General features: G+C 44.2%; 1 protein-coding gene across 2 annotated transcripts in view; it reads left to right on the top strand.

Moving 5' to 3' along the window:
• The window catches only part of RSPRY1 (ring finger and SPRY domain containing 1), a 1,565,455-nt gene that overhangs the window by 520,518 nt on the left and 1,021,382 nt on the right, over positions 1-23,555 (top strand). For both annotated transcript variants that reach the window (XM_044081400.1, XM_044081401.1), the window contains exon 4: positions 20,369-20,481. In XM_044081400.1, coding sequence (XP_043937335.1) covers positions 20,369-20,481 — 113 coding nt within the window. The remainder of the gene's footprint in view (positions 1-20,368; positions 20,482-23,555) is intronic.

Here is a 23,555-nt window from a genome sequence, read left to right as displayed (position 1 = left end):
ACAATCATGCAGAAGATACCTCAGATTCATAGCTGGCTCAATGCATTACCAGTTCTCTGCACTGCCCTTTGGCTTATCTACTGCGCCCAGAGTCTTTACAAAATGCCTGGCACTAGTAATTGCGTTTTGCAGACAAAAAGGAATTCAAATATATCCCTACTTGGACGACTGCCTAATTCAAGCAGAGAACAAAGACACTCTTCTAAAGCATCTGGAGTTTGTAAAAAGATTACTAATTGGCCTAGGGTACACAGTAAACGAAAAGAAATCAAAACTAGTGCCCTCTCAAGAGATAATATTCCTGGGTGCAAGCTTAAATACAACTGCCCAAATGGCTTATCTCATGCCAGACAGACAAAAACAACTGACTACTTACTTCAAGAACTTGGCAGCAAAAACCCACCTATCTGCAAGGAAAATCCTGCAGGCCTTGGGTTTCATGGCATCCTGCATTCTACTATACTAATTCCATATGACAGACTGCATATGAGGAAACTACAATGGTATTTGAAAAGTGTTTGGTCTCAGCATTGCCACAACCTGGAGACAGTAATTGCACTCATTCCCTGCCTACAGCAGGAGTTTCGATGGTGGGCAGAAGCCTGTCACCACAACAAGGGTCTGCCATTCAGTTTACCCACAGCCAGACAGACACTGACAACGGATGCATCAGATTATGCCTGGGGGGCCCATATGGCAGGAAAATGTATTCAGGGCACATGGCCTGCAAACCAGAGGCATCTTCACATCAATCAAAAAGAGATGCTAGTTGTTCAAAATGCCCTGACAGCTTTCAAGGACCTGCTTCATCCAGGACAGTCACTGATAAAGACAGACAACACTACGGTCATGTGGTACATAAACAAGCAGGGAGGTACACATTCCTATCCCCTGTGCAGACAAGCAATGGCCTTATGGGACACAGCATTGGCTTTTCAAGTTCACCTGCAAGCACAATTTCTGCCAGGAAAAGCAAATACTCTGGCAGACGAACTAAGCAGAAACCTCATGGATCCCCACAAATGGAAACTGGATCCAGAAGTCTTTAGCATGATAACAAGGAAATGGAGATGCCCAGACATAGATCTATTTGCCTCCCCTCACAACTGTCAATTGCAGAGGTTTTGCACAAGGATTTACCACAAGCAAGCATGGAAAGTGGACGCCCTATCATTCAGCTGGAACAATCTAACAGTATATGCTTTTCCCCCACTGCCTCTCCTTCCCAGAGTACTTCTAAAGGTCAGACACGAGAAGCCAAAAATTATTCTGATTGCACCAGACTGGCCACGCCAGCACTGGTACCCAATCCTAAGGAGCTTGTCTCAAGGTCCAGCATGGATATTGCCTCAAACTTCTCACTTGCTATCCCAACAAAACAATCAGGTCCTACACAGCCTACTCAGGACCTTAAATCTGGCAGCATGGCGGATAATATAGCCATTCAGAACATTCCTCTTTCAAAAGCTGTTATGGATGTTATCTTGGAGGCCAGGAGGCCCAGTACCAGAAAATCTTATGCAGAAAAATGGAAGAGATTCTGTGCTTGGAACCAGAAACAAGGCATTGACACGTCTGTACCAAATACCCCTCAGATTTTACAATACCTAACTGAGATGCTGAACAAAGGAATTTCTTTCTCATCAATTAAGATTCATGCCTCTGCCATTTCTGCACATTACAATATGGAACCACGTATCTTTTCTCATCCTTTAATAAGGTAGTACCTCTGAGGGGCCAAAAACATTAGGCCTCCAAGGAGAGCACCAATTCCGGCCTGGGACCTCAATTATGTTTTGGAAAAACCTCACACTGCCTCCTTTCGAGCCAGCATCAACAGCAGATATAAAATTCTTATCCTGGAAAACAGCTCTGCTCCTAGCCATAACCTCTGCAAGGTGAGTTTCGGAGTTACAAGCACTCATGGCTGTGGAACCTTTCATCATTTTTCATCCAGACAGGGTTTCTCTGTGGACAAACCTTACATTTATGCCTAAGGTGGTTTCCATTGTGGTGCTCAACCAAACCTTTCACTTGCTTACCTTTTACCCAAATCCACAGAACAAGGGTGAGAAAATTCTGCATTCTTTGGACATACACAGGCAGTTACGCTTCTACTTGGACAGAACTAAAGCTTTCAGAAAGACTGAGCAACTTTTAGTGTCATATGCTGCAGGATCACAAGGAAAGGCTATCTCAAAACAGACTGTTTCTAAATGGATAGGCCATTGCTTCCATTTCTGCTGTTTTCAACATGGCAAATCAGTGCCTAAGGGCATTAGGCCTCATTCCACCAGAGCAGCATCCACTTCAGCAGCATTCCTCAGAGGTGTACCAACCAAAGAAATCTTCGAGGCTGCAACTTGGAGTTCAGTGCGCACTTTTACAAAGCACTACCACTTGCCTCTCTACTCTAAGTCCAGACCAGGCTTTGCCACTGCAGTTCTGCAGGGTCTCATAGTCTCTCCTAATCCTATTTAGCCCAGCCACCTAACCTCAGCTTTGAGATTCTACCCAAGAGTAATGACTGCAACAGTGAAACACGATGAACATAGTACAGTTGTGTACCTACCATAATGTAGATGTTCGAGAGTATTCACGGTTGCGGTCCAGGTTACCCACCTACCATCCCCCTTCTCTTTGCTGGGACTTATCTGCACTTCTTTACCCTATACAACCTTTTTGGTGTATTTGCTTGCAGAAGAAGGAAATGTTATTTTTATGCATGCATTTCTTTTTGGTATATTTTACAGCCTACCTATTTGGGGCACCTGACATCTGGGGCAAGAAAAACTGAAGAACATGGCATCGGCTGCATCTTTTATACTCCTGGTGCACTGACGTCAGGGAAGAGGCGACAGCAACCGATACCGGACCTAGACTTTGGAATTCTGGCCGACTGCGGGTAGCCTGCCAGCAGGATAACCCAAGAGTAATGACTGCAACAGTGAATACACTCGAACATCTACATTTATGGTAGGTACACAACTGTACTTTTTCCCAGCTTCCTACCCCATCCCCATTTCCAGAGGTACTATATATTGGATGCATCCTTCCCATGATACCAGCATCGAAATTGACAGCTCTCAAAACTTCATCTTCTACATCTTCCCTTACTGGCTCAGCTCTAATGCTTTAGGGTCTGGCAGAGTCAAGTCTACAACAAGACTTTGAGCCATCACTGCCATTCTGGGCCTCTGCACTTGACAGCTTGGTTCCAAAGCCCTCCTGGAGGCCTTGAGCTGTTGGATTTGAGAGGGCTTCTGACATTTCCAATTTCCCTGGCTTTTCTTATGCTTTAGTGGCTGAATTGGCTTTTGAGGTCGTCGTGAGGGCCTTGGCTGGACCGAGATGTCTGGTACTCTCCCAGAGCTCGGATCCATCCAGACTCCCTCTGAAGATTGTACCGTTCTCCTCTCATGTCAGACAGATCCATTAGGCTTTGAAACTACTCTACCTTCGAGTCCCTCATATGTTTCTGACGTGTTTCTTTCAGGTGTCTCGAGACATATTCTCCAGAAAAGGACTTGTAAGAGGAAGCATATCAACTCCTCTCCTGAATCTGTCATCAAAGACACCAACGTAGAAGAGGGGGAAGGTTCTCCAAGATCCACCCCAAAGATGTCTCCTTCTGAGACATCCTAGAATTGATGAAGCAGCATCGGCGATGGTCTACTAAAGCCCGTTCTTCGAATGAGTTGGTGAATTACGCCCTTTAACATCCTGGGTGGTCCATCCTCCCAACCAGTTAGTCGACCTCCTTATTCATAATACTTGGAAGCGGCCGGATGTAGCAGAACCCATCCCTAAAAAGCCATATAGAATTTTAGCTGCTCCAAGGGATAAGAAGTTGTGGGATAAGGGTTCCCCCTGTAGATGCCATGGTGGTAGCAGCAGCTACAAAAAAGCAACTGTTTATCCCCCTAACAAGTAGTCTAGGACGTTGGACAGATTGGGGAAACAAGACATATGCTTCAGCCACCTTCTCTGTTCATGCGCAGAACTATATGTTCCCAGTTGACACATTTCCAGAGGGATTTGATAAAGAAACTTTCAATTTGTCGCATGTGTAACTTACTAGCAGATGTCCAAAATCTGTGGAGTCCCTGTCATCAGCCTGTGAATGTATTCATGCGAATGCTTTTCAATGCAGCAGATGGTGCAGCCAGTATACTAGCATTATGATGCATTGTTATGCCTGGATGTGGTTCAGCAACTTTAGCGAAAGCTTTAGAATGTCCTCAGTCAATGCCCCATGTGACAATTCCATGTTGTTTGGACCAAAGGTCAAGGACATGCTTACCAGAAGTGAACAGGATGGTAAGACCTCAACTGCCATTGAAATCCATTTTTCAACTCCTCCGAGAGCCTTCTCCAGGAATCAAAGGGGTGGGGTGGGGGTGTGGTTCAAGAAATCTCAAAGCTTTTACCAGGACACTTTTGGAGTCAGGCTGCCCAGAGGCAGAGGTGGAGACAGTTCCATGGAATATTGCTCCAGAGGCAAAGATAGTCTGCAAAATATAGGTTTCATTGGTCCATTCACAGAGAAACCTTTCCACATTTCTAAAGTTTGCCTGGCTGCTGCACTCTAGAGACAGTTGGGGGATGCTTCTTCTTGCACCCTCTAGACTGGCAGTACATAATGCAAGATTCCTGTGTGCTAAGGATCATTTTCAGAGGTTATACAATTACTTTCTTAGAAATCCCAAGAATAAAATGACAGATTGCCAACATTCCACCCAATCAGTTACTTTGCAGCAACAGAAGTTCCGAAGTTGCTGGTCAAAGGAATCTGGAGTCTACTCAAAGATGTTCATCGTGTTTCACTGTTGCAGTCTTTACAAAATGGGATATCTGGTTCCCGGTAGCCCACAGTCGGCTAGAATACCATAGTCCTTGGTATATGACGTCAGCTGCCTTCAGTTTAGGCCTGACGTCAGGTAGAAAAGAAGGCAGCCAACACCATTTCCTTAGTCTTTCTTGCCATGGAACCTGAAGCAGATGTATTTTGCATGAGTGCCGGTCGGCCGAGTACCTTCTTTTTGTATTCCAACTGCTTAGTTGAAGACATCCTCAGATAAGTACCCCGTTGAGGACCCTCTTTTCTTGCTTTAACAAATGTCAGAGAAAGTTAATAACTGTTTTGCCTGTGGAAAACAGATTCCGCTCTGTGATTTTCACTCCTATTGTATTACTTGTTTGGGCCTTGAGCACGACGTCCCTAATTGTGTTCTCTGTGTTTCTTTCAACCCGCGTACCATACGCCATAGAGCTAGGATCTTGTTCAAGCATTTCGGAGTTTGGCCTAAGTTCGTTGGTATGGCGTCTTCTGGTCTCCCGACTTCAAATGTTCCTAAGAAGCGCAAAGATAAGCACCGTGACAGGCTTAGGGTCAAATTAGCTGACAGCGTCCCTGTTAGGTTGGTTGTCGGCCCAGCGGTAGTCAATGAGGCACTTTCTTTGCCCCTGCAGTCCACGGAGGTTCAGCAACAGGCGTCTGCGGAGACCTTTTCTGAGTCCTCCATATCGCAGGCTTCCACTTCTTCTTCTGACCCTCTGACAGTCGCTGCCTCTGGATCTGGAGCCGCTAAGCAGGCACCTGCTTCTGAGGCCTCTTTTTTCTGCCTAGAGACCAGATCCAGACTGACGACCTTTAATTCAGAATTCTGTGGTGGCTAGCCCTCCTGAGTCCCTCCAGCTTTCTAGCAGGCCATCCAGCCGAAAATCTACTCCAAAGCAGGTGCTGGCCTCCCCTCAAATGCCTCAGACTCATGGTTAAAATGGCTGGTGATCTCTTGACCCTTATCAAGGGCTCTCAGCCACCTCCTTCTAAAAGGATTAGGGAATTGTCCCCAGAAGCTTTCTCTGTCTCAGACTCTCAGGTTTCCAGCAACTCTGCTGATGAAGAGGAAAACTCTCCACTTTTTTCTGGTTTTGAGTGTTCTGATGCAGAAGACTCCATCCCTTCTGCCTCCCCTCCAGAAGATTTTTCTTTTGGAGATGCTCTGAATACTCTTAGGGAGCATTTCAAATGGGAAAGTCAGGACTACCCTCAGTCTAAGAAACGGATTAGAGAATTCTTGGATTTGCCATAGCATAAGCCTTTGACTGTCCCTCCAGTTTTGGAAGTTGTTGATGACGTTTTCATGGAGAATTCTTTGACTCCTGATTCTGTTCCTCCTGTTCCCATAAAGCCTGACAGGTATTAGAGTTCCTGACTCCCATCAGTTCCTTTTCAAGAATCCTACTGCTGATCCAGAGATTATTTCTCAGGGCCCTAAGGGTGTTAAAGCCACGGTTGCTAAAAATCCTGTTCCTTCTGACAGAAAATCTAGGGCCTGGAATAGTTTGGGTAAAAAAGGTTTATACGTCTTCCACCCTGGCTATTAGGTCTGTTAATTGTCTTTTTCATATGCTTAAGTATCAGCAGCATACTTTGGAGGCTATTAAGGCTAAAATTGCTGGTGTTCTTTCCCCGGAGAGCAAGGACATGCGTGATTTATTGAATTCTGCCACTCTTGTCACTAAACATTCTCTGCATTGTGGTTTCGACAGTTTGGAGGCTTCTTGCAGGGCAGCAGCCACTGGTTTTGTCATTAGAAGACATGCTTTGCTCAGGGAACAGCCCCTTTTTAAACCTGTCAAATCTAAATTACTGGATGTGCCTTTGCACAAGGACAGTCTTTCTGGTAGCAAAGCAGAAGAGGTGTTGAAAAAGTTGGAGGATAAGGCCATATCTATGCAAACTGTTAAGGACTTTCTGCAAGTTCATCCTCCTCATTTTAGTAGACATTACCCTTCTAAGAATTGAACTTTTCCTGACCCTAGTAAACAGAGTTGCACTAGGCCTAGGGGTTACAGGTCTTCTAAGGGATCGATTTCCACCCCTCAAAAGGCTAAGCACTGGCAGGCTTCCTCTTCAAAATCGGGGAGTTCTAAGCAAATTCCCAAAGCAAGCATTCCCAATGACTCTGGCCTTCCCCTGCCTGCCTCTGTGGTCCCAGGGTTTCCTTTGGGGGGAAGGTTAGCCATTTTTGCAAATGTCTGGTTCACCATCACAGACGACAAATGGGTGCACAAAATAGAATCACAGGGCTACAAGTTCTCCTTTCACACCTTCCCTGTCCACCAAGAATGCCCTGATATCCCCCCAAATCAAAGGGCAGAAGCAGAAAAACAAGTTTCTTCTTTACTAAACCTGGGAGCAATAGAGCCAGTTCCTGCACTAGAGATAGGCCATAGTTTCTACTCAAAACTTTTCCTGGTCCCCAAAAAAGGGGGCACCTGGCACCCTATTCTGGATTTGTCCATTCTAAACACTTTTCTGATGATTCCCAAATTCAAAGTGCTCACTCTTCAGCAGATGTTCTTCGTGTTTCACTGTTGCAGTCATTACATTTGGGTTATCTGCTTGCAGGTAGCCCTCAGTCGGCCTGATTAACAAAGTCTTGGGTCCTGCATCTGTTTCTGTCCCTTCTTCCATGACGTCAGGTCGTCAGGGGTATAAAACATGCAGCCGACGCCATTACATCAGTCTTTCTTACCGTGCGGTGCCCGAAGCAGATTGCAAGTGCCGGTCGACCGACTCTTGAAATTTTAATTTTCGAGTTTCAGAACCGAAGTCTTCAACTAAAGCTAAGTACCCCGTTGGGGAAACATTTTTCTTGCTCCTTACCGATTTCAGTAAAAGTTAATAATTGCATTACTTGTGGAAAGCAAATACCTCATAAAGATTTTCATTCGTACTGTATTCCTTGCCTAGGCCCTGACCACAACGTACCTTGCTGTCGGTTTTGTGCTTTATTTAATCGGTGCACTGTCTGTCGTCGGTATATTTTCGCCTCTAAATATTTTGGCTCTTGGTTTAATTATCCAGAAATGTCATCGGCTAGCCGTCCGACTACCGGGATTCCGAAAAAACGCAAAGATAAAGACAGAGATAGGCTGGCGAGGTCCAAAACTGCCGACGATGCTTCTCCTAAGCCAGTCGCCAGTTCGCCGGTACTCAGTGAGGCGCTTTCACAGCCTCTGATACCCGCTACTTCTGATTCGCAGGCCTCTACTGAGACCCATTCGGAGTCTGGTATGCCGCGACATGCCTCAACTATGGAACCCATGGATGTCTCTTCCTTGGATGGGTCCGGAGCCGCTGTGCAGGCACCGGCTTCTGAGGGTGTTTTCAGGCGTACGGACTTGCATATTAAACTGACGCCTCCTTCTTCACTTAGGCCAAAATCTCGAATCATGCCTAAAAAACAATGCCCAGGCCGCATGCTCAGGCCTCTTTGCCTAAAAAACAAATGATAAGAATGGCTGAAGATTTAATAACTCTAATCAAGGGTAGCCAACCCCTCTTTCTAAGAGGCCTAGGACTGAAGTTGATTATGAAGCGTCTGACCAGGATTCTGTTTTTTCTGATTCTTCTGATGATCTAGATTTGCCCTTATCTACTTATGAGGATTCTGATGCAGAGGACTCCATTCCCTCTGCTTCCCCTCCAGAAGATTTTTCTTTTGGGGAAACCTTGCATACTCTAAGGGAGCATTTCCACTGGGAAAGCCAGGATTTTTCTGATTCAAAAAAGAGGCTTGGGGATTTCTTACTCTTACCTCAATATAGGCCTTTAGCTATTCCTCCTGTACTAGACATTGATGATGCTTTTTCAGAATCTAGTTTGGCCCCTGATTCCTTGCCTCCTGCGTGACCTATACTACAGGGTCCCTGAGTTACACAAGTTCCTTTTTAAAAATCCTATTGTGGATCCAGCGACTTTTTCACAGGGACCCAAGAGCATTAAGGCTTCTACTGCTAAAAGTCCTACCCCTTCTGATAGAGAATCCAGGGTGCTGGTTAAATGGGGTAAGAAGGTTTACACTTCTGCAACCTTGGCCATTAGGGCTTTAAACTGCCAGTTTCATATGTTAAAGTGTCAGCAACATGTTATTGGATTGCTTAAACAGAAAATTATGTTGATTCCTGACTGTGTGAAAAATAAAGAATTACAGGATTTAATGCATTCTGCTGAACAAGTTGGAAAACATACTTTGCAATGTGGTTTTGATTAATTAGAGGCCTCTTGCAGGGCTGCTGTTACTGGGTCCGTGCTCAAATGCATGCATGGTTAAAGGAGCAATCTTTGCCTGATCATGTTAAAGCTAAATTGTTGGATGCTCCCTTAAATCAGGACTGCCTGTTTGGCAACAAGGCTGAGGAAGTTCTTAAAAAGATGGAAGGTAAAGCTAAATCTATGCAAACTGTTAAAAGATTTCTTACAAGTTCAGTCTCCTAGATTTAGTAGGTACTGGCCCTCTTAAGAATTGGTCCTTTCCAGCCCCTTCCAGGTCTTCTCAAGCCAAACCCAGACACAGCAAAAGCCACAGGTTTCAGTCCCAGGGGACACAGGACTAAACAGTGGGGGGGCCTCCACTTCCAAATCTGGGAGTAGTAAGACTCCCCCTTATGGTAAACTGTCTCAATGACTTCCATTTAAAATTTCCAAGCACTTCTCAACTGACTGCCCCTTTGGGGGAAAGATTGCTCTTCATGCAAAGAACTGGGAACTCATTACCCAGGACAACTGGGTTTTAAATATAGTGTCCCAGGGATACAGATTTCACTTCCACACGTTGCCAACATCAAGCGGGTGGCCGGACCTACCCCCAAGTCAGTGGGCAGAGGACCAAAAACAAGTACTTTCTCTCTTAAGCATGGGGGCTATTCAGCTGGTACCGGAAGAGGAAAAGGGACAAGGTTTCTACTCGAGACTTTTCCTGGTACCCAGAAAGGACAATTCATGGCATCCTGTCCTGGACCTGTCTACTCTAAACACCTTTTTGGAAATTCCAAATTTCAAGATGCTGAGTCTTCCAACAATTACTTCCTATGCTAGACAAAGATGCCTGGTTGGCAACACTAGATTTAAAAGAAGCATACCTGCACTTCCCAATCAGGGAATCTTGCAGAAGGTACCTACGTTTCAAAGCAGGCTACACACACTATCAGTTGTCTGCACTGCCATTTGGCTTATCTACTGCGCCTAGGGTATTCACAAAGTGCCTAGCTCCACTTATTGCATTTTGCAGACAAAGAAATATTCAAATATACCCATACCTGGACGATTATCTAATTCAGGCAGAAAGCCAGGACATACTTTTGAATCATCTGGCCTTTGTACAAAGGGTTCTGACTTGTCTGGGGTACACCATAAACGAAAAGAAATCACACCTGGTACCCTGTCAACAAATTATATTCCTGGGAGCAAGTTTGAATACAGCTTCCCAGATGGCTTACCTGATGCCAGAGAAACAAATTCGTTTGACAACCTACTTCAAACAAGCGGCCACAAAAACCCTGCTATCTGCAAGATTTATTTATTTATTTATTTTACATTTGTTTACCGGGTTAGTCCAACTGGATACATATCCCTTTTCAGCAGAGACCCGGGGAGAAAAGCTCCACAGTTAAACAGGTATTAAGTTACATTTCAACAAGGCAACATAACATGGTAAGGTATAAAATGTTTAACATAACAGTTGCATGAAAGTTCAGGGAAAAAAGAGTACAGTGTATACATAATTGAGACAAGGTTTAGGTTTGACATATAACAATGTCATAATAACATGGTCAGGTAGTCCGAAGTAGAGATATAACAGTAGCAATAATGTTCCAGGTAAAAAGGAAAACATATACATAAGTGAGACAGTGTTTAGGTTTGAGTTGCGTGTGTACAGTTTATAGATTTTCTTAGTATGAAGAGACATCATGTTAAAAATTAGCTATAACATAAATAATTCCTATGACAAGTAGATTAATTAGAAACATATGATTTTAGGACATTATCAATGCTGATATTATAGGCTCCATATGTCGGTAAAGAAATATCAAGTAAATATGCTCGTGGAAGTTCATAGCTATGGTTGTTACAGTGAGGAGATCCTGTAATATACTATTATAGGCTCCATATGTCGGTAAAGAAATATCAAGTAAATATGCTCGTGGAAGTTCATAGCTATGGTTGTTACAGTGAGGAGATCCTGTACTATAGTTTAGGACAGTAGTAGTGAACGCCTTGGCGTTCTTGGCCTCCTGCATTCTTCTAATTCATATGCAAGACTGCATATGAGGAAACTACAGTGGTATCTAAAAAGCCTATGGTGACAATATTCTCAGGATCTAGAAGCAATGATTCCTATCATACATTGCCTACGCCTAGAATTCCTTTGGTGGGCAGAGGCCTGCTACCAAAACAAGGGACTACCTTTCACACCACCCCCTGCCACCCAAACCCTAACAGACGCATCAGACTATGCATGGAGGGCTCACCTGGCAGGGAAGTGCATTCAGGGCAAATGGAACCCAAGTCAAATGCACCTGCATATCAATCAAAAAGAAATGTTTGCTGTACAGAATGCTTTGACAGCCTTCAAGGACCACATTCTTCCAGGACAACTTTTGGTAAAGACAGACAACACCACTGTTATGTGGTACATAAACAAGCAAAGGGGTACACATTCTTACCCCCTCTGCAGACTAGCCATGGCATTGTGGAACACAGCCTTGAGCTACCAAGTGCACCTACAAGCTCAATTTCTGCCAGGAAAATTAAATACACTGACAGACGGACTAAGCAGAAACTAATGGACCCACACGAGTGGAAACTGGAACCAAAGATTTTCAACATGTTGACAAGCAAATGGGGGAGCCCAGATATAGACGTGTTTGCCTCTCCCCAGAACTACCAATTGGACACATTTTGCACAAGGACTCCCCACAAGCAAGCCTGGAAAGTGGATGCTCTGTCCTTCAGCTGGAAAAACCTATCAGTCTGTGCCCCCCCCCCTCTGCCTCTGCTTTCCAAAGTACTACTAAAAATCAAACAGGACAAACCAAGGATGATTTTGATTGCTCCAGACTGGCCACGCCAACACTGGTACCCCCTCCTGCGCAGTGTGTCACGGTTATCCCCATGGTACCTGCCTCAGACTCCTTCCCTGTTGTCCCAGCAGGAGAACCAGATTCTGCACCCTCAGCTTCTAACACTGAACATTGCATCCTGGCTAATTACATAATCTCTCCTCTATCATCCCTCTGTAAACCTGCAATGGATATAATTTTAGAGGCAAGGAGGCCTGGTACTAGAATATCTTATGCTGAAAAATGGAAAAGATTCTGTGCCTGGAACCAGTCTCAAGGGATGAGCACAGCAGCGCCCAATTTACCTCAGATTTTACAATACTTAATTGAGATGCTTCACAAGGGCCTGTCTTTTTCCTCCATTAAAATCCATGCCTCAGCCATTTCAGCTCATTATAGCATAGAACCCTCCCCTCTTCTCTCAGCCACTGCTCAAGAGTTCCTCAGAGGGGCCAAAAATTTGAGACCTCCCAGGAGAGCTCCAAGCCCAGCCTGGGACCTTAACTTTGTTTTGGAGAAACTCATCTACCTCCTTTCGAGCCAGCTGCTACTGTAGACTTAAAATTTCTTTCTTGAAAAACAGCTTTCCTTTTAGCAATCACTTCAGCTAGAAGGGTATCTGAATTACAGGCCCTTATGGCAATGGAGCCTTTCTTCATCTTTCATGCGGACAGGGTGTCTCTTAGAACCAATCCATCCTTCATGCCACAAGGTGATATCCAGTGTGGCTCTTAATCAGTCTATTCATTTGCCAGCCTTCTTTCCCAATCCACAGAACAAAGGGAATGGATACTGCATTCCTTAGATGTGCACAGACAACTTAGATTCTACTTGGACAGGACTAAACCTCAAAGGAAATCTGAACAACTGCTGGTGGCATTTGTCGCAGGGGCAGAGGGGAAGGCTATTTCAAAGCAAACAATTTCTAAATGGATAGGCCATTGCATTAATTTCTGCTATAAGCACCATGGAAAACCTATCCCCCAGGAGATCAGACTTCACTCTACAGCCTTTCTAAGAGGTGTCTGCCAGGGACATCCTAGAAGCTGCTACCTGGAGCACTGTGCATACCTTCACCAAGCATTATCATTTGCCAATTTTCTCTAAATCCAGAGCTGGTTTTGCCACTGCAGTCTTCCAGGGCCTTATAACTATCCCTAATGCTATCTAAATTCCTCCTCCCATCCATAGCTTTGGGAATCTACCCAAATGTAATGACAGCAACAGTGAAACGCGACGAACATAGTACAGTTGTGTACACTTTCCATAAATGTAGATGTTCGAGTGTATTCAGTGTTGCAGTCCTGGTTACCCTCCCTCCAGCCCCCTTACTTCTTTTGGCTATACCTCTACTTTCCTTTACTATGCTTAAAAGCCTTTTTGGTGTATTTGCTTTTTTTGTTGGAGGTATATCATTGTACTTTTTAATTTAATTGCTCCCCATTAGGGGGGCACCTGACATCTGGGGCAAGAAAAACTGATGTAATGACGTCGGCTGCATGTTTTATACCTCTGACGACCTGACGTCATGGAAGAAGGGACAGCAACTGACGCAGGACCCAACACTTTGTTAATCAGGCCGACTGAGGGCTACCTGCAAGCAGATAATCCAAATGTAATGACTGCAACAGTGAATACACTCGAACATCTACATTTATGGTAAGTGTACACAACTGTACTTTGCTGCCAATGCTGGCCAAAGATTCCTGGCTGGTGACTTTGGATCTCAGAGAAGCTTATCTGCACATCCCAATAAGGGAAAGCTGCAGGCAGTTCCTTTGCTTCAGGGCGGGGAACAGGCACTTCCAATTCTCTGCACTGCCCTTTGGCTTATCTACTGCTGCCAGAGATTTTACCAAATGCCTTGCTCCAGTCATTCCTTTTTGCAGGCAAAGAAACATTCAGATTTACCTTTACTTGGACAATTGTCTTATTCAGGCAAACTCTCCAGAGCAACTTCTAAAGGATTTGGACTTTGAACAGAACCTTCTCACCTCTTTGGGCTACACCGTCAACGAAAAGAAATCAAAATTAGTACCACCAGGGAGATTGTATTCCTGGGAGCGAGCCTGATTACTGCCGCCCAGATGGTATTCCTCCCTCAAAAGAAACAAATGGATCTTTCGAATTACTTCAAAAATTTGGCAAGCAATGACCCATCTCTCTGCAAGGCAATTCCAGCAAGCACTGGGATTCATGGCTTCATGTATTCTGATGATTCCATATGCCAGACTGCATATGAGGAAAATACAATGGTACCTCAAAAACCTTTGGTGTCAACACACTCAGGATTTAGACTTGATACTTCCTCTGATTCCCTACCTGCAGACAGAGTTCCTTTGGTGGGCGACGGCCTGTGCACAGAACAAAGGCCTGCCTTTCTGTCCACCTCCTGCCAGCCAGACACTCACCACAGGTGCCTCAGACTATGCTTGGGGAGCTCATCTAGAGGGCAGATGCATTCAGGGGACTTGGAACTTTCAACAGGTTCATTTTCACATAAATCTGAAGGAAATGATGGCAGTCCAGCAGACCCTAATGGCTTTCAGACATCATCTCTCTCCTGGTGCTCTTCTGGTCAGGACAGACAACACCACTATCATGTGGTACAGCAACAAGCAGGGAGGGACGCACTCTTACCCCCCCCCCCCTGTGCAGACAAAGCATGATACTATGGTCCATAGCAGCTTCCATGGGCATTCATCTGACAGCTCAGTTTCTTCCAGGAAGGCTCAACACCTTGGCAGGCCGGTTGAGCAGGCAGGTCCTGGATCCTTACAAGTGGCAACTAAACAAGACCATCTTCTATAACATCATTCAGCATTGGGGCACTCCCCAGGTGGATCTCTTCTCATCTCCAACCAACCACCTCCTTCCCACCTTTTGCACCAGGGATCATCACAACAAAGCTTGGAAGGTGGATGCTCTGTCCTTCCCCTGGACACAGCTCTCAATCTATGCATTCCCTCCTCTGCCTTTTCTTCCCAGAGTGCTGTTAAAGATAAGGGATGAAAAACCAAGGGCCATCATCATAGCTCCAGACTGGCCCAGATAACATTGGTATCCACTACTTTGTAGTCTCTCCCAGACTTCAGCCTTGGTATCTTCCCCTGATGCCAGATCTCTTGGTTCAGTAGGGGGGAAAAATTCTGCATCCTCATCTTCAGACTGTGCATTTGGCAGCTTGGCTCATAATTTAAACCTTTCCAGACAAGTGGTTGAGGTCCTTTGTGAGACCAGGAGGCCTAGCACTAGGAAATCTTACCCCAGATAAGTAGAAAATATTCTCCATTTGGATGTAGGCTAGAGGGGAAGACCCTTCTCAACCTAATCTTCCTCTTATTCTTGACTCTCTGGCAGGCTTGCTTAATGGTGGACTTTCCTTTTATCAAAATCCATGCTTTAGCTATTTCTGCTCATTGTTCCTTTGAGCATCCCATTTTCTCTCATACCTTGATGAAACAGTTCCTCAGGGGAGCTAGCAATTTAAAGCCTCCCAGAAGGGCACCTACTCCTGCTTGGGATCTCAATTTTGTACTTGAGAAACTTACTCTGCCTCCTTTTGAACCAGCTGCCTCGGTAGACCTGAAGTTTCTCTCCTGGAAAACTGCCTTTCTTTTGGCTATTACTTCAGCTAGAAGAGTTTCTGAGCTGCAGCCTTAATGGCAGCAGAGCCTTTTATCGTCTTCCATGTGGATCAGGTTTCTCTTTGAACTAATCCCTCCTTTATGCACAAGGTGGTCTCCAGCCTGACTCTGAACCAGTCTATACACCTGCCTACCTTCTTTCCTAATCCTCAGAATATAGGGGAAAGCTCACTGCATTCCCTGGATGTGCATAGACAGCTTAGATGTTACCTGGACAGGACTAAATCTTTTCGAAAGTCGGATCAGTTGTTGGTCAGTTTTGCTCCTGGAGCTCAGGGCAAAGCTATTTCTAAACAGGCCATTTCTAAGTGGATTGCTCATTGTATTCACTTTTGTTACTTACAGCATGGCAAGGTTCCTCCTCAGTGTAATAGGACCCATTCTACTAGGGGAGCCTCTACCTCAGCAGCTTTTTTAAGAGGTGGACCTACTAGGGACATCCTGGAAGTAGCTACATGGACTTCTGTTCACACTTTCGCTAAACAATACAATTTACTCTTGTTTTTTAAGTCCAGGGCTGGTTTTACCACTGCAGTGTTGCAGGGCATCCTTACCAACACTTAAACAGTGGGTGTTCCTCCTCCCTTTTGTTTTTTTTCCTGGGCTTTGGGAATCCACCCATTTTGTAAGGACTGCAACAGTGAAACATGATTAACATAGTACAGTTGTGTACACTTACCATACATGTAGATGTTAGAGTGTATTCACTGTTGCAGTCCTGGTCCCCCCCTTCCATCCCCCCTTTTTTCTTAGGGCACAGACTGGATTTTCTTTTCTTGGTCTAACCTTTTTTGGGGGGCTCCTGACAGTTAAGGCAAGAAAAACTGAGGAAATTGCTTCAGCTGCCTTCTTTTGTACCTGATGTCCTGCCGTCAGGTCTAAATCGATGGCAGCCGACATCATGTACCAAGGACTTTGGTATTCTGGCTGACTGTTGGCTACCGGAAGCCAGATAACCCATTTTGTAAGGACTGCAACGGTGAATACACTCGAACATCTACATTTATGGCAATTGTACACAACCGTACTTTCGTTTTAGTTCCAAAAAAGGCAGGGGACCTGAGAGCAATTTTGGATCTCAGTGAATTACATCAATTTGTAAAACAGACAAAATTCTGGATGGTCACAATACAATCCATTCTGCCTCTTCTCAGAGATGTTGATTGGATGTCCTCTATAGGTCTCCAAAATGCCTGCTATCACATAAAGAAAGAGAGGCAGTCAAGGAGATACCTCTGTTTCTGGCTGGGAGCCAAACTCATCCAGTTCAGAGTGCTGCCTTTCAGTTTCAGCACAGCCCTCTGAGTGTTCACCAAGATAATGGCAGCAGTGACAGCCTTTTTTAGGCTTTGACAGGGTGCAAGTATTCCTATATCTGAACGATTGGATTTTAACTGATACCTCCAGGGATCTACTTCTGAGACACCAGTCATTTCTACTAGAATTATTATCCATCCTGGGTATTTTCATCAACAGAAAGAAGAGCCATCTCAATCCATACAATTCATAGGCTGCCATAAACACTGTTCTTCAAATAGAAAAGCTGCCCCCGTTGCATATTAAATCACTCAGATCATTTGCATCTCTTGGCTCGATTGATATTAAGACTTTTAGGGTTAATGGCTTCCTCCACAGTGATCGTCTGTTTAGACAAATAGAGTGGACATTACCGGTGCAATGGTCTCAGAGAATTCATCCCTTCAACCACAAAATTATCTCATGCAGATCTGGAAGAACCATACTCAGTGCTAGATTGCATCTGATTCTGTCACTCTGGACACATTTATCTCCTCTGATACACAAAGCCACAGTGACCTAGGGTGCCCTCCTTCTTGGCTTATGGAGGCATTTAAAAGGGAGAACAGTCCAAGGAACCTGGTCTCCATTAGAGGCCAACCTTCACATCAGTATCTCGGAGTTCAGAGCAGTCAGTCTTCCTTGTGTTGCAGGCTCTTCTGGATCACCTACCAAAGGATATGATTGCCATACATTCAGACAACTTGTCAGTAGTTTGTTAAATCAACAAGCAAGGTGGTACCTGATCGTACCCTCTTTGGCAAAAAGCCATGAGAATGTGGCAGTAGGCAGTGTCTTTGAACAGCCTTCTAGTAGCAAAACACATACCAGGGACGTCCAACATCTTAGAGGACAAACTGAGCAGAACTGTATTACTGCCTCATTAGTGGTCTCTTAACAAAGCAAAGGCATTGGAGATTTTCAGCAACTGGGGACAATATTGCAGTGACATTTTTACTTCATACCTAAACAACAAATGCAGAAGTTACTTTGTACTAATCCGTCCACTGGGTCAGTCACCGAGAAATGCTGTACTCCACCCTTGGCCCCAGATTTTCCTTTATACCCCCCCCCCCGTATTCCCAAGTTCATCCAGAAAACAATGGAGCGCAAGACCAAAGTCCTCCTCATTGCCCCCTTCTGGTCTCGACAGGTATGTTTCCCCTTTTTGTTCTCACTTATTTCACCCACCATTGATGCTGGATCCTTTCCCGGATCTCCTCATACACCCCTCTGGGATGCCTCTACCAGACCTACAGACCCTAAAACTGTAACCACATGGTTTCTCCATTTCTAGCAATTACCAGAGGTGTCAGGCTTTATTCCCCAGTAGTAAGAATAATTTCATCATTTTAGAGGAATTCTACAAAAGACTTGCAGGGCAAATGGAGATGCTTTTCTCTCTGGGCTTCTGAAAATGGTTTACAGCACTTTTCAGCACCTCTTCCAAAAATCCTCAAATCTCTTTCAGAACTTTTCATGTTCGGGTCTAGTTATTAGACTGTTAAAGGACAGTTGGCAGCCATCTCACACTTTCATGTTGGATTCTCATTTTCACATTGGATCCCCTTTGAAAGGTACCCTTTTATTGAGGCCTCTAGTTTGTGATCCATTTCCTCTCCAGCATATCTCCATTTTGCTCAGAAACCCTTTGAGCCTGCTGCATCCAGAGATGGGAAATTTCTGTCCTGGAAGATGATATTTTTGTTTGCCATCACCTCTGCCAAACGAGTATTAGAACTTTGGGCACTTTCATGCAAGGCTTCCTTCTTGATCTTTCTTTTAAATAGAGTGTCGTTGAGGACAAACCCTTCCTTTCATCCAAAAGTGGCTTTAGAATCAAATTTAAATCAACAAATTGATTTACCAATTTTCTTCCCCAATTTCTCAAAGGGGAACATGTATTGCTTATATTAAACTCGGGTTTTACCTCCACCATGCCAAGACTTTTAGAAAATAAGACCAGTTGTTCATATCCTTCTCCAAAAAAAAATTTGGTCAGTCTGTTTCTAAAGTTACCTCTTTCGAGGTGGCTTGTTAATATCATTTCCTTTGTCTATGATTCACTAGGTATGTCTCTACAATCAAAGCCTAAAATGCATCCTGTAAGAGCAGTGGTAACCTCTACAGCCTTTGCCAGGCGAGTTCCTATCAGGTTTGTGCAACAGGAACTTGTCATCAACTCACACTTTTGTAATTCATTATAAATTAGAGGTACAGTTCAGGATGCACACATCATTCGGTTCTGCCATGGAATATCCTTCCTTGAGGCCCCCCAGATCCCTGTTGGCTAGCTTAGGAATCTGTCCAACAATCAGGCGAAAAAAGACAAGATCAGATAAGAAGGTTATGTACTTACCATAACGATAGATTCCTGTTGTCCTCTCTTTGTCTGATTCAACTTCCCTCCTGTCTTTCTCCTACAAATTATCATCCTTCTTTTAGGGAGTGGCCAGATCTCATTTAGACCCTGTCTGATCCCTTATATTTCTTACAGTTTGTGTTTACTCCCTTTTCCCTTTGTCCTTTTAGGTGAAGGGATATATACTGTTGTTTCATATCTACACATAGTGACCCTTGATGGTCAGTCAGCAAATTTGGTCTGAGGTAGTTCACGCAGGACAGGGGAATTGTGGGTAGGGGAGGAGTCAGAGCTCTTGGATCCAAAGCTTTGTCACGAGGCACCAAGATCGGATCCGGATAGATCTGACAAACCCACATGTTGAACCAGATGAAAAGAAGATAAAATGGATCTGTAGTTATGGTGAGTACTTAACGTTTCATTTTTTTACTTTGGGGGAACTAAACAGCATAAACATTCTTTCCAGGTTAGAAGCATAAATAGAAGCATGGCAACATGCAGAATAGCTTAGGAAATTTAAATTTTTACAAATTGTATAAAATTGCATTTGCTTTTTGCTTGTAAATTTCAAGGTGTATGCAAGAGGTAAGAAAATAGCAATAATGAAGCTGACAGGCTCATTACTACTATTGTATTTAAATTCATAAAACTGAGAAACAGTTCAGTCTGATTGACGGTAGCTTTTCTAGAACTGCGTTCTGGATTTACAGGCTTAAGTATACACACACACACACACACACACACACACACACACACACACACACACACACACACACACAGCTGTACACATCTTGACCGAGTATACACAAATATGCTTAATATTTCAACAGAGCAATGGACCTAGACAAATATCTTACGTGATTAACATACCCTTCCTGGAACATAAAACATGTTATGACCAGTGTATCAGCACACTTACTAAGATGAATTTTATAATAATCACTGGGTTCTTGGAACCCCTTCAGCTGCAACAATACATAAACATTTACTTATGCATACAGAATAAATAAAAGCATGGCTTTCTGCAAGTAGAAAAGTTCCATGGTCACTGCATCAATTTGATTTGATCTAACCTCCCCTTAACACAGCATAACTCTGTGAAAATTTTATGATGCATATGTACGTTATTTATGTATTTTGATTTTGACAGATGATGGTTGGCTGGAAGTTGTCCAGTCCCTGATCAGGGTTATTCCTTTAGAAGATCCACTGGGGCCAGCTGTTATAACTCTGTTACTGGACGAGTGCCCTTTGCCAACCAAAGTAAGTAATGTTTATTTTGAATATTTTGTAGTCTATTATTCTTTTATGTGAATAAGTATAGTCAAGTATTTAAAGAAATTCCAACATGTACTGAGATGATGCTCCTTAAGTCATTCTTCATTGCTCTCCATATTGACTTCAAACAGAACCAGAGATCAACTGTAGGTTTGGATTTACTGAGGCAACTTATGGGACAGTTGCTGAAGTTAAGGCCTGGGTATGGAAGAAGTTTGACAAGGCTGTGGAGAATGATATTCAGATTACCTCAGATACATTCTGACAAATTAGTCTGATTCAGAATGGTAGGCGGTGCTCATCTCATGGTAGTCTTTGCAAAGATGGAGTAATGCTGTCTTCAACTGGATGATTTGTTGGAAGATAGAAGAACACTTTAAGAATATCTGAATGTGATGGACATGGCTGCCTTCTGAGATGGCATTCCTGGCAGCAGTTATCCACTCTGGATGCATTTAGGTCACTTTGGCAATTAAATCACTCAACTATGGCAAGGCTGTGAGACTGGATAAAACTGGGTAGAAAATCATAATGCACTGGCCTTTGCGGGTATGGAGAGTATCCATTTTTGGGGATAATACTAGTCTCTTAGCTTCTGATGTCTGTTATCCATCATGCAGTGGAATAGTTCATTGGTTGAGTGTGTGAAGTGGCTGAGATGATAATCAGTGCCACCAAATCAGAAGTCATGGTTCCCTCCCAGATAAGGGAGGATTGGTTTATGCTTGTGCAGGGGAGCACCTGTTTCATGTGAAGGTATTAAAGCATTTTAGGGTCTTGTTCCTGAATGAAGTTCAAGGGTTTTAGGAACTTGACCAGTGGATAGCTGTTGTGCTACATGGCCAGTACCCTTGTTTGCTGGGACTCTGTCTGCTAATGGCACATAGACAGAATTATCATATTCTCTGAAGTGTAAATTACCAGGGAAGTGAAAGAGCTGGGCGTCTTCCTGAGCCACTCCACAGTCCTTTCCTAAGTCTTCAGTTTAAGTGACCATGCTGATTAGGGGTTTTTGGAGCTAGTGTGTTCCAGTGATTAACCTGTTTACTACTTGAGAGAAAAATCAGAGAATTTTGTCTAACCTGGGGTTTAGTGCATTTATAGAAATTCTGTGTAATTCCATATTTTATTGTAGAGACCCTAGAAGAACGATCACAACTCATTATAATCAGCTCTGAAGGACATGGGTTCAAGATGTTCTTCGTGTTTCACTGTTGCAGTCATTACATTTGGGTTACCCTGCCAGGGTATCCCTCAGTCGGCCCAAATACCAGAGGCTTAGTTATTTCTGCGTCAGTTGCAGTCGCTTCAGGACTGACGTCGGGTCATCAGTAGTATAAAGTAAGGCAACCAACGCCATTACACCAGTCTGTCTTGCCGCGGAACCCGAAGCAGAAGCAGTTCACACAAGTGCCGGTTGGCCACAATGTGAGTTTCGTCCTCCGAATTGAAGCTGAAGTCTTCTAAAGCCAAGTACCCCTTTGGGGATCCTTTTTTCTTGCACTAACCGATGTCAGAAAAAGTTAACAATTGTCTCGCTTGTTGAAAGCAAATACCACACCGAGACTTTCATTCTTAACTGCGTCACTTGCTTAGGCCCAGACCACGACATCCCCTGCTGTCGCTTTTGTGCTTTGTTCAACACCAGAACTATATGTCATCAGGCCCTTATTCTAGCCGGATATTTTCACTTACAGTTCTCAAATTCTGATATGACTTTGGTAAGCCATCCGACAGCAGATCTTCTGAAAAAACGTAAGGATAAAGACAGAGACAGACTGCACAAGTCCAAACCTACCGATGCTTCCTTTAAGCTAGTCTTCAGTCCTCCAGTCCTCATGAGACTCTTTCGCAGCCCCTGATTCCCACTTCTGTGGATTCGCAGGCCTCTACCGAGAGCCGCAAAACTCTTCGACTAAGGATCCTGCAGTTGCTGCTCCCTTGGATGGGTCCAGAGCTGCTGAGCAGGCACTGGCTTCCAAGGAAGTACTTCTCACTACCAATTCCCGACACAAACCGACTTCTTCTTTCGCGTCTACTGTTCTTTCGAAAACTACCAAGTTTCTAAAGTCCAGGGTATAAACACACCCAAGAAACCGACGACCCAATCTCAGGCACCTGCTTCCTTGCCTCAGTCTCAAATACTTAAAATGGCGGAAGACCTTCTCATGCTGATCAGGGGAAGCCAAGCTACCCCTTCCAAAAGAAAGAGATCTTTCCCCAGTTGTTTTGTCTGAACAGGAGTCTGATGACTCTAATGCATCTGAATATGAAGACATGCAACCCCTCTCTGCTCATGAGGATTCTGATGCAGAGGACTCCATTCCTTCAGTCCACCCCCCCCCCCCGAGGACTTTTCCTTTGGGGAAACCCTTCATACCTTAAGGGAGCATTTCCAATGGGAATGTCAGGACTTCCTTCAAGTCTAAAAAGGCTCAGGGAATTCTTAGATCTTACACATCCCAGACCCCTGGCCATTTCCCCAGTCCTGGATGTTGTGGACGATGTTTTCCTGTAATCAAGTTTGACTCCTGACACCCTCCCTCCTGCACCCAGAGAACCTGACTGGAATTACAGAGTCCCTGACTCGCACAAATTTCTTTTCAAAAATCCTACTGCTGACCCTGAGGTAATTTCTCAAGGGCCTAAAGGAATTAAAGCAACCTCTGGTAAGAATCCCACCTCCTCAGATAGGGATTCCTGAGCACTAGACAGATGGGGTAAAAAAGTATACACCTCTGCTACTCTTGCTATCAGAGCACTAAATTGCCAGTTCCATATGCTAAAATTTCACCAACATACCATGGAACTCCTCAAACAAAAAGTGTCTTTCTTGCTTGTGCAGAATCAAAAGTTACAAGAGTTTCTGCATTCTACAAATTAAGTAACTAAGCACACCTTACACTGTGGTTTTGACACCCTAGAAGCTTCTTGAAGGGCAGCAGTCACCGGTTCTCTCCTTAGAAGGCATGCATGGCTTAAGGAACAGCCCTTGCCTGACCATGTTAAATCTAAATTGTTGGATGCACCCTTGCACAAAGACAGCGTATTTGGCACTG

The sequence above is a fragment of the Protopterus annectens genome, chromosome 8.part0, assembly GCF_019279795.1.
Source record: "Protopterus annectens isolate FY-2018-M chromosome 8.part0, PAN1.0, whole genome shotgun sequence".
Taxonomy (NCBI): Eukaryota; Metazoa; Chordata; order Ceratodontiformes; family Protopteridae; genus Protopterus; species Protopterus annectens.
The sequence above is the reverse complement of the archived record's forward strand: the minus strand, read 5'-3'. Positions and strand labels throughout refer to the sequence as shown.